Genomic DNA, 12,588 nt, shown 5'->3' on the forward strand with positions numbered 1-12,588 from the left:
TTATTTTTTCAAGTTAAATTTGAGTGAGGATTTATCGGATTAATTCTAAGGATTTTTTTAAAAAAGGTTTGTCCAAAATAATAATGTTTAATTTTCTAAAAAAAATAAAATAATTGTTTTCTCATGCAAGTCCGGTATTCACCGTTCATAATCTCACTCTTGCTAGTGCGGGTGTTGGACTTTTCAGTAAACGTGATTGTTTCTCGTAGCTAATTGAAATATTGTTAACAACTTAATGATTTAACTTCTTTTCACTAATATGTATATAATCAGTTGTGATTTATAGTGAATTGCAAAACCAAAACCAGCACTAATGGAAAATCTCTCTGCTAGAGAACAAAGTTCATGTACCCAAGCAGATTTCCTCTTGCAAGTTGCAAAGAATATCTACTCGGGGACCTTTACCAAGTTTCAAGTAGAAAAAAAACACACAATTCAAAAAATAAAATGGAATTAACCAATTCGTATGCCTTGTGCTTGCAGCCTTTATTACATGGAGAGAGGCAGTGGGAATTAAGAATATTATCCAACTAGCCGCCGGGGAAAATATTTCGGCCACCACCATTTATGCAGCGAAGATTGGATCTTTTTATACATGGAATCATGCTCATACACATTTTCTGTGGACTGCAGGCAGCATAGAAAAGAGCAGATATTTCTAGTTAAGGGACATGTCAAGCTTGGAATTATGCCATGTGTATCACCAGGGAAGACTTTGCAGAAAGGAAATCATAAAAACGATTCATGGTTCATGCATGGAAAATGATCGCCAGCCAATATGTTGAATTCAAATGTTGCCTACCTTGATTCCTTCTAATAATGTTCAGATCATTCGACTCCCTAGCTTTGTGTAAAGAAAAAAAAATACAGTAGCCTAAACAACTTTGTTTCTGGATAAATTACACGAATCACCTCGAGATTTGTTATTGTTTAAATACGTAGATTACATTATGGATTGTTTTTAAATTATAGCTCAAGTGCTCCTCCTTTCAAGAGATTTTGAATTTGAAATCTTTACTTTATATATATATATATATATATATATAAATTTTAATTCAATAATCTAATTAGGTTGATTGTAAATAAAAAAACGATTCATTAACAAAAACTAATTGAGTAGGAAAAATCATATCATTACTCTTGTTCTCTTAAAGTATTATTCATTAGAATAATAGTTTTTTTTTACTCTTTTTTTTAATATTAGATTTATTGGAGGATTGAGCTTTATAATTTTTTTTTTTTAATGAGGTTGTTCTAGTCTCATGATCCGGATCACAAGTTTTACAGATTAACCTGGTTGACTCGAGGTTTTTATAGGGTTTTTTTTAATTATTTTTTTTTTAATTTCATCCTTCACCATATAGGTTGACTAGAAATTAAAATTCATAATTTATTTCGATTTGGTTTTTATGAGGTTATCTCAGTTTCAAAACTCAAGTTTAGCATGTTAAACTAGGTTGACTCAAGTTTTTTTTTTTATTGATATTTTTTCAATTCTATCATTCAATGTTGGATTGATTGGGAATTAAGTTTTATAATTTATTTTGATTTGCTTTTTATTGGGATATCATGGTTTTATGATCCCGGTTTGACAAGTTAATCCGAGTTAATTCAAGTTTTTTTTCATCTTTTTTTAATTTATTATTTTCAATTTAATTCGTTTACATTGGATTGATTGAGGATTGAGTTTCAATATATTTTTTGAACTGCTTTCTATGAGATTATTATAATCTCATTACCCGAGTCACGGATTTTATATTTTAATCTAAGTTGATTCAAGTCGATCTAATATGTTATTGTTTCAATATTAAAAAATATAATGTCATATCATCTTAAAAAAAATTTAATTAAACTATTTTTTCAGTTGTCTAAATTGTTTTTAACTTGTCATCAAATTAATCTCTCTGCACGTTTGAATTTTATTTTTCCTCCTTAAAAACACGTTAACAATGACAAGATATTTCTTTTAACTTTTTTTTTTTTTTTGGAAATAATACAACTCATAACGCGTTTTTGTTTTTCGTTTGGTTTGGTTGCGGCGGACGACATTGTGGTCTACGAAACCAAGCTTGGATTTATCTTTCAAAGAAATCATCATGGATCTACATCATGTCAAATAATTATCCCTGCCGAGGGGCCTCAAAACAAGCATCATTGGTTGATGATCGGAATGGTGAAGAAAGCATAGGTCGGCAGCACCAGGCTGGGCTGCACTCGAAAGTTTCTCATTTGCCATAATAATAGGAGATAACAAGCAATAAAAGGCAAAATGAAATCGGGCATAGAGCTAAGGTATCGTCCTTGCTCTCAGAAATATTATTTGCCTTTGAATGAGTATTTATTAAAAAATAGGAAACATAGCTTTATACAAGAGATTGATCTAAGTATAAAATGCAACTAAGCAAACATACAATTAATACAGTATATTGGTCAATGCATGACCGAATGAAGTGCCATATATTATTGTTATTCTTCATATTTTTTTAGGTGTTTTTTTTATATTTTTGATGTACTGATGTTAAAAGAAAATATAAAAAATATATTATTTTAATATATTTTTAATTAAAAAATATTTTAAAAAAACACCATACACCACAGTACTAAATACACAAAATAATCGATCATTTTTCCAGTTTTTGAGTAAAATATTTTACCAAAAGAAGTGTCATGGTCTAGTTAGATATGAACTAAAAAAAGGCATAAAGGAAAGAGAAATAAAAATACAAAGAATGGCAAAAACCAAGATTAGCTCTTGGCCAGAGCCTAAAGACAAGAAAAGCTCCCTCAAAATTAGTAAAAGGGCTAATAAATCTTACTAACAAGTGCTTAATGAGTGGTGTTTGTCTGTCTAATGTTCGTCACAAGAGCACACATTATCGTTCAAAGCACAGCTCCTGGCTCTTTACTCTTTAGTGGAGTAGTTGGTTGATTAATGTTGCCACGTCTGATTCCCATAAAACCGAGTTTCCTCGTACGTGTCTGTTCAAAGTCCAATTGATACTGTGATGTTAAGTCCGTAAATACCGACCAGATACGGGGAAGTAAGAAATAGATTTTCTCTAGAAGCTCCGGTCATGAGTTAATCTATGCTGTTGATATTCCCACCGAGCTGCTTGTTCATCGCTTGCTGTTGAAGTTAATTTTAAACCAGAGAGAAAGAGAGAAATTATGTAAACAAAAAAAAAAACACGTGATGTGAACAAAAGGCAATGTTTAAGTTAAAGCTAAATGAAGTTCTAAAGAAAAGGTGCAATTTAATAGCGAATCCTACTTTAATGTTGTGTTCTTTCAACTAATTAACTTTTTGACGACTAATTTATATAAGATATAGAAGGAATAAGGACCTTGATTCTAACCGTATTTTATACTTACGTTGATAAATTGGTAAATGAATATATAGTTTATTGCAAAAAAAAAACCTTTATTTTCTATTTTCTTATTATTTTTAATTTAGATCGATCTAATATATTGTCATCTAAATATATATAAAAAATCATCTTAAAATTCTTTTAAAATCATACAATGTTTTTTTTTCTAGTTATTTGAGTTATTTTTTAACTCACTAAATTGATCATTAAATTGATCATGCCACCTTATATGCATGTTAATTTTAAATTTTAATCGAAATCAAATCAGGAGAATTCAAAATTGAATCATTAAATTAAAGTTAACACTAATATTAAATAATTTATTTCTAAACAGTTTTTTTACGTAAAAAAACTTTATCTAACCCCACAGTGTAATGCAAGCTAGGAAATTAGTAACTTTCTAAGAAATCATATATTGAATGAATGGAATATGATTGAAATTTTTCTAAAAATAATTTGGAGAAGAATCTTTAAATAATATTAATAAAAATATTTTAATTATAGTTGATAAATTTGACTTGAAATTTGTCTAGAAGAAAAAAAGCTAGATAAACTCAGATAAATTATTTTGTATCAAAATAATATTGTTGTTGTGTTCATTTCAAAAAAATTTTAAATATTAATTTGACTAGATTTATCAATCAACCACATAATTAAACATACATAAATCAATGTTATTTTTTTAAAAAAAAAAATTTTGGTGTTGATTCAACTAGATTTGGTCAAGTAAATCTAACCACGTAATTAAACAAACCTAAATATATGTTATTTTTATTCAAATTAAAATATTTCTAACTCAAAGTCATAAAATTCTTGAAAGTACTGATTTTAATAAGTATGATTCTAATCACATATCTAACACTTATCTATTATCGCTAGCTATTAACAACTCGTTAAAATGACCATTTATGAACAAAGTAACCCATATATTGATAACCTACCACAGTAACAAGCACAGACATAAAACAAATTGCAGCGTCTCCCTCGTCTCCATCTCCAAGTCCAAATTCAAATATGTAGCTCAACTAATTTAAAAGATGTTGATAATTTAATAAAGAAATAAATGGGCAAAAAAATATACATGTTAGGGCAGCTGCTCCAAGAAGAGCTTAGTAAGTTTAGCATTAGAGCTCTTAAGCCAAGAAGATCAGGAAAAAAAAATAGTTTATGGAGGTGGCAGAGAAAGGGAGACACAGAAACAGCTCCCACGTTCTCCTCATACCTGACTTCTTCTCTTTAATAATGCTCTCTCTCTCTCTCTCTCTCTCTCTCTCTCTCTCTCTCTCTCACACACACACACACACACACACACACGCTCACACACACACACACACGCTCACATTCACACTTATAAGTAGAAGCCGTCCCTATTGACAAAATGATGCCTATTTCTCAAGGGAATAAATATATACCCGTTCATCTCTTGTGAACCTCCATAAATACTCTTATCTCCATACCCTAATCTCTCTCTCCTCTCTCTCTCTCTCGTTACACCACTATCTTGATAACAGTTCAAGAGGGCTCATCATCTCTCTCTTTTTTTCTGTGATCATGGTGAGTGTCACTCCCCCTTCCCTCGCTTGATCGCCAATATCTATTGCAAAATTCTGTTTGAGTTTTGATTTATGTGTTGAATTTTTAAGTGTCTCTTTTGCTTAATTCTGGTTGGTATTTGTGATCATGGTGTTTTTCAGGGAATTCAAAAGCCTGCATGGTTGGGAGCTCTTTACACACAAAAGTTTTTTGCAGGGTGCTCTTATCATGAAGCTGCAAAGAAGAATGAAAAGAACGTGTGTTGTTTGGATTGTTGCATCAGTATTTGCCCTCACTGTATACCATCCCATCGCTTCCATAGGCTTCTTCAAGTTCGTCGTTATGTTTATCATGATGTTGTCCGATTGGAAGACCTCGAAAAGCTGATTGATTGCTCAAATGTTCAGGTTAGTGGCTTAAACAATCTTAATCTTCTTGCCTCATATGTTTCTCTAGCAAGATTCAGTCTGTAGTTTGCTAATTAACTTAGCTTTGATTATAGGCCTATACCATCAATAGTGCGAAAGTGGTGTTTATCAAGAAGAGAGCTCAGAACAGGCAATTCAAAGGGGCCGGAAACTATTGTACTTCCTGTGATAGAAGCCTTCAAGAACCTTTTATCCATTGCTCTCTTGGCTGCAAGGTACAAAGCAATTTTCATGCTAAATTCCAAGAAGGGTGACTAAAAGTTTTTTCCACATGCAATTACGACCCTTTTAGTCAAAAGAGCATATCACGATAAAGTTGCGCTCAATTATGATCAAATCTCCATGGACCGCCTTCAAAAAAAGGAAGAAATTGTTGTAATCATTTTGTCTTTTTATTTCAATCGTTATGTCTTGATATCAATTTATATGTTAACTAAACTAACTAAGTGCGTATATTTAGAAAAATAAATTCATGTGTAAAAAAAGAAAAGAAGCAAACATCATTAACGATCAGACCATCAATACAAGTGAATTTTACTCGAATCATGCACAATTAAGAAAACCAAGAATTGTGTATTGAATTAGCCAGATTATTTCTAGGAGGGGTGTCTTAATTATGACCATCATTCTTAAGATCGATCCTATGATCATATTTAACAGAAAGATTTCCTTCAATGTTTTCTGCAGGTGGACTTTGTGCTGAAACATTACAAGGACCTTTCTCCATACTTGAGGAGATGCAACGCATTAACTCTTGGTCCTGACTTCTTTATCCCTCAAGATATGGCAGATGATGAGATGACCAATGAGACGCCTCACTCGACAATTGTGGACTCCGATGAGCCGATGAGCTGGTCTTCAAGTTCATCGGGTTCCGAAAACATGAGCATCGCTAGCACTGGGATTGTACGGAAGAAGAGGAGTGGATTATACGTATGTGCAAGATCATTGAGCAAGGTTTCTGATGAGGACATGGCTTCAAGCATGAGTAGAAGAAAAGGCATCCCTCATCGATCTCCTCTATGTTAGGAAAACAAATTAAACCAAAAAAACTTTTATTTCTTACTATAATTATTAATTAGTTTTACTTGGATATTTTGACCGACCTTCAAATTCAAAGTGTTCTCTCTCACAGTCACATCATCTCTCTTCACTCTTCAACTTGAGTTAATTAATAACTTGGTCGGGGGGTTTTGTCTTAATGGCATCACGTGATTCCCAATTCCAAGTTATGGTTTTGTACATTTTTCTATTTTTTCTATGCTCATATTAATAATTCAAGCCATCAATCCGAGGACTTTATTGTTCCAAACTTGTACACCTCTGGGAATTACACAGTACATTTATGTATTTGTTAATTTCCTATGCATTGGTACACACACTTGCTTTTACCGGGTAATTCAAGATTCTGTTTACGAGAATATCAGGGTTATGTTTTACAATGTTTTTTATTTTATTTTTAAATATATTAAAATAATATTTTTTGTATTTTTTAAAATATATTTTTGATATTAACACATCAAAATATTTTCAAAACACTAAAAAATTAATTTAAAATATTAAAATATTAAAAAAATAGTAAAACTACTTTTTTTATATCAGCACATCAAATCGATCCAAAACACTAAAAACTTAATTTAAAATATAAAATTAAAATATAAAAATATTCAAAAATAATAAAAAAAACTATGGTTCAACCACAACACCAAATATATACTAAGAGACCATTTGGGAACAAGATGCAAACCACGTTCTCTCAATTTTTTTTTTGTTTAAAATTAATATTTTTTGATATTTTTAAATTGTTTTGGTGTGCTGATATTAACAATGATTTTTAAAAAATAAAAAAAATATTATTTAATACATTTCCGAGTAAAAATATTTAAAAAAATAATCGCAACCACACCTCATACACGCTCTAAAAAGAAAAGGTAGCTATATATGGATTTTGCAAGCAAAAATACTCGAACTCCAACAAAGACAAATTGGTTTCTTGACAACAAAAGGAGAAGGGTGGGTTTCGATTAACCAAATTACCGTAATTTCTTTATGGTTGTTGGCAATTGAGAATTGTAGACATTTCTCATCCTCCTATACTATATATATATATATATATATATATATATATATATATATATATATATATATATATTTTGTATTTTCATACTCTTAATGCATGGCTAGAGTGCTCAAAACCATGTTATGATGAAATATGAAGCTTAGAAGTATGAATATAGTTTACTTGGTCTTAAAGTTATTCTTGGCATTTAAAATGGAAGAATAAATCCCAAATTAGTAAGATTTATTGGCATTAAAAACCATAAGATTTTTAGCACCATCTCATGATGAGAAGGGATTCGTTTGACTATTATATGTCTACATCTACAGTGTACTGTCTCTTCTCGGAGAGAGTGCTGGGGTTTGAGATTTAACCACTATTTTTGACCGGTCAAATTCTACCCCAATTGACAATTTAAATCAGATAAATAATCACTATTAAATTAAGGGGCAATTTAAAATTGTGGTGCAAACGGAGTTTTTAAAAAGTTTGATTTTAAAAAGTAAATTATTATATTTTTTTATTTTTTTAATATATTTATATCAAAAATAATTTATTAAAAAAATATATTTTTAATATATTTTTAAACAAAAAATAATTATATTAACACATTCTTAAACACATCTTAAAATATAGTTCGTGGGGGATAAAAAATTAATTCAGTGAGAATTATAGTTACATGGAGCCAGCTCAATCTGACAATGATATCACCTTTTTAGACAAGTGGTGTTATAGTAAAAAATAAATAAAATTGAATGCTATTTTAATACACTGTGTTCTATAAAAATATATATATTTTTAAAATATATTAAAATAATGTTTTTTATATTAAAATATCAAAACCATAAAAAACAATAAAAAAAATCAATTTGATATTTTTTTCAAGCCTTATATATATTTAAAATGCATTCAAACACAGTTTCAAATCCAAAAATAAATTTCCCATGAACAATGATAATTTATATATCAAAGTTGAAAATTTTAGGATATTTACACTCACCTATCAAATTTAATTGTATATTGTCTTAACAAATTTGGAATAATAAGAAGTCTCAAATCAAAGCATCGGGATACCATGGAGCAAGTTAATTCACCGTTGGTGGTTTGTAAAATTTTGTGAGATGGATTATCCCAATGACGGCACCACAAGCAGTTACTCAGGTGAGGATTCTAGAGGAGGTTTTCTTGGTAACTAAGTAGGCCAATAATTTGTGGTGGCCTACAGTCGAAATTGGGCCGAGAAATGCTGGGCCCACCATTTGGGTATTTACTGGGCTCTAGAGCACGGGCTTTTGTTGCCGAAAACATGTAAATTAAGCTAAAAAGGGAAGTGCTATTCGGCGTATTCGCTATTCGCACGAGATGGCATGGGGTAGTTCATGAAATAAAATATTTCGTGTAGGTGGCCCAATTTATATTTCAGGCTAGCCCAGTAACATGACTTCTAAAACTAAGCCCACAAAACAATCATCATTAAAAATAATAATAAAAAAAAAAACTGATAGAATTAGAGGAGGGAAGAATATAGTAGATAAAGGAAAAACTGAATTTAGATCTTTCTTAGTTGAAATGTCTTGACAATGTCTAAGCCCACTCAACAATGGCAAATAAATAAAATTTCTAAAATCTTTTACTATAAAATTATTTTTATATTTGTTAATGTAGTATACGTTGCTTTTCAATTAAAATATATTAACATAATTTTCTTATATTTTATTCTTTTTATCAATGGATCAAAATCATCAAAAAAATACATAATTAAAAACATCAATTAATGTTTTTTTCAAATAAAAAATAATTTAAAAATCACTTTGAGAAACAAATAGCATATAATAAAATATTTATCACCATTAAAATTACAAATGAAAAATTTAACCTTTTAAGATTAATTATTAGGTGTTTGAGATTATTTGACTTTGCTAAAAAAATATGAGAAAAATACGAGTTATTTTGTATAAAGACAAATACGAGTTTAATTGGGAATTTGGACAAGGGCAAGATCCAGAAAATTACAAAGAAAAAACATGTCATTAACCCTTGTACATAGAGATTGTTCTAAGTGTAGTTTAAGCAAGTGGATGCCTCAGCCTTTTCTTTTTAATCCCTAATGTTCAATGTTCATCTTCAAACCATGGCTTAGACATTTGGGTTAGCCTTTATTTGTTATCCTTATAACTAGATTTTTTTTGGTTCATCAGAAATTCTCCTGGCATAAGTGTTGTATTTACAAGGATTTGTTTCTTCACTGGTGAAGGTATAAAAATCTGTCCGTTATTATTTTTAATGATTAAGAGGTATTTGAGATAATAATAAATATTATTTTTAATTTTTTTTATTTGAAAATGTATTAAAATAATATATTTTTTTATTTTTAAAAAATATATTTTTAACATCAGCACATCAAAACGATTCAAAAACGCTAAAAAAAATTAATTTAAAATAAAAAGAAATTCAATTTTTAAAGAAAAGTTGTCCAGCAACAGAAATTTTGAGCGAAATTGAATTTTTTTAGAAATCCAATACTACTTGAGAAACCAAGTCAGTAAGTTTACAGCCTCGATTCAATGCCTTTGAGGTGGATAAATCTTGATCCCCGATGAGATTAGCCTTGGTATAAACATGCATGATATGCACAATGGGAGTTTCTTTCTTTCCTTTTCCCTTAAGGATCCTCAAAGTACATTCTTATTATATAAGAAAGAAAAAGAAGCAAAAAATGTTTTCGTGCCGGCACATCGCATCAAGCATAAAGGCAGCAGCACAGTTCTGCCGCCTTATATTATTCCCAAAGGGGCCAGCCTTGCCGATCGATATGTTTCTGAAACTACCTAGCAAGGGCACCACTATCTATTCAACTTTTCTATTAATTGATGAAAGTGTACGTATATATATCATAAACACTTGATTTCTTCAACACAGCTCTTGATGGACCTGCCATGCCAGGCCATGAGAAACATGATTAAAGATCGGTAGAAGAAATGTGCCCATCACTTGGAAATTAGATTGGAAAGTTGATTTGATGAAGCATCAGCAAGTGGCAAATGCTAGCTTTATGTCTACGTAAACATCTACTACATAACTAACCATTCTCATTACCTACCATATAATTAAGCTGCAAGTTTTCTTCTTTCTTTATGAGCTGTGTGTACGCTTAACAGATTAGTCCCCTCTTTCTTCAAGTGAGGATCACTCCACCGTTCGGCGTCTAGCAAATAATTTCATATGTTTGTACATGATAGGAGACATGCCATGCATGTCTGTGTGTCTGTGTCTTCACTAATTGATAATCTTTTTATTGATATAAATTATTAACTTTAGACCTAATTAAGGTTAAGACTTGATTGGATTGTACGTAATTTGATATAGAAAATGCTGTTGTTGAATATTATGAAGGAAATCCTTTCTCTTGCTTTTGAAATGCAATTCTTTTCCTTTTCATTTTCCACATCCATATATACAGAAGGTTTCTATGACTGCAAGACTACAAAAACGCAGGTCTCTGTGTATATATACGAGTATCAGGTCTCTGTATATATACTCTGTATATCATACGAGTATATATTAATATGATCAAAAGACTTGCTTCAGACTTTTGCTTGCAGCAGTACTAGCTTAGATATTAGAACTTGTTCATCGTCAAAACAAGCCAACATGAAGCTTAAGGTGTACGTAAATTTGCTTCAAAATCAAGCGGACTTAATTTACAGTTTTTAAAATAAATCAATGCTTCATTTATGTCTTCTTTTAAATGAAGTACTCATGTTTTTCATGAGAACAATTATTTCTTATTTACTTTGTACCAATATAACGCTCCAAAAATTATTGCTGTTCTGCTTTTATTACAAATTAAGTCTTAGATTTAAACCGTAAAAGATCCGTTGTACACTTAGAAAATAAAGGAAGAAAATCATCCTTTTCGTATTATTATATTTTTCAATCCGTCTAATTAATTTAATTAACAGGATTAATTATGACCCTAGAGAAAATGAAAATTTGAGTTGGATCTTAATCATTTGCTAACGTATCTGAAAAAGTAATCATAAATTAGCAAGCAAACAGTCATAATTATACGTTTAACCTTGCTCTCTCTGTTATTTGCCCGTTCCATATTGATTTTTCTTACTGTCCAATTCATTTTCTTTGCTCTCTGTTTTTTTTTTACAAGGATATAATTCTCATTTACATAAAAAAGATAAGAATTTTTACATTATGATCACTTGAAATTAATCCAAGGAAAAACTTCTTATAAATAAAAACCTGAGGACACCTAATAACATACAAAATAAAAAAAATACAAAATCATATCTGAAATTGAAAATTAAATTACAAGAGAAAAGAAGAACAAATTAATTATTAACCTCGGGAATTTATTTATCATATCAGGTGTTTTTAATTTAGTGAGGTGACAGAAAATATTCCACAAATCATTTTGCTCAAATATTGATACACAAATTAGTCAGCATCATGGTGTTGTTAGGTTAAACTACTAGGTTGAATACTTTAAACAAGAGATCGAAGAGAGTTCCATTTTTTCTATCAAAAGAAAGCGGTCCAAAACAATTTTCCACTCATGAACAACTCTTGACCTCTCTCCTCCTCTCCTAAGTAACGTTGGTAGGTCAAGAAAATCGATCAAATTCAAGAAAACAAACCCTATTAAGAATCACAAGCTCCAAACCCTAAAATAGTAAGATTCAACATCAAAACATAAATTAATAAACCCGTAAATAAAGACCTTTCTGAAGTAAGCTAAGCCAAATCAAGAAAATGGGGGAAAGGTGGTGGGTAGGCACGTTTGTTATTTGTAATCAGTGAGATTGACAACTGGGGTCACAATGTGACAAGCATTCGCATAGGATTTGAAGCACACCCTGCCACGTTCTCTTTTGTTAACATCAAATATATATATATATATATATATATATGGTTTGTCAGTTTGTATGGTGGGCTTATGCCCTTTTTTTTTTTTATATGGGTAAAAGTATAGTTTCCTACTATAGATTAAGAAATTTTTCATTTTGATCTCTATAATTTGAGTTTTTCCTTCTTTTTTTCAATTACGGCTTCTTTATTTTATTTTGTTTGATTTCTTGCTGAAATCTCCACAAAACTGGCAGTTTCAAAAAGGATAAAGCTTTTGTCCAATAAATTCTCAAATGTATATCGACAATAACACTACTGTCAAGTGGGTTTGTTTATT

General features: G+C 30.2%; 1 protein-coding gene across 1 annotated transcript; it reads left to right on the forward strand.

Annotated features, from left to right (window-relative positions):
- Window positions 1-4,740: 4,740 nt before the first annotated feature.
- On the forward strand, window positions 4,741-6,442 carry LOC7489485 (protein RGF1 INDUCIBLE TRANSCRIPTION FACTOR 1). Its single transcript, XM_002324544.3, has 4 exons — window positions 4,741-4,922; window positions 5,063-5,308; window positions 5,404-5,544; window positions 6,017-6,442. Exons 1-4 carry the CDS (start codon window positions 4,920-4,922, stop codon window positions 6,356-6,358), a joined length of 732 nt encoding a protein of 243 aa, XP_002324580.1. The 5' UTR covers window positions 4,741-4,919; the 3' UTR covers window positions 6,359-6,442.
- The last annotated feature ends 6,146 nt before the right edge of the window (window positions 6,443-12,588 follow it).

This window comes from Populus trichocarpa, chromosome 18 (assembly GCF_000002775.5).
Source record: "Populus trichocarpa isolate Nisqually-1 chromosome 18, P.trichocarpa_v4.1, whole genome shotgun sequence".
NCBI classification, from domain to species: domain Eukaryota; kingdom Viridiplantae; phylum Streptophyta; class Magnoliopsida; order Malpighiales; family Salicaceae; genus Populus; species Populus trichocarpa.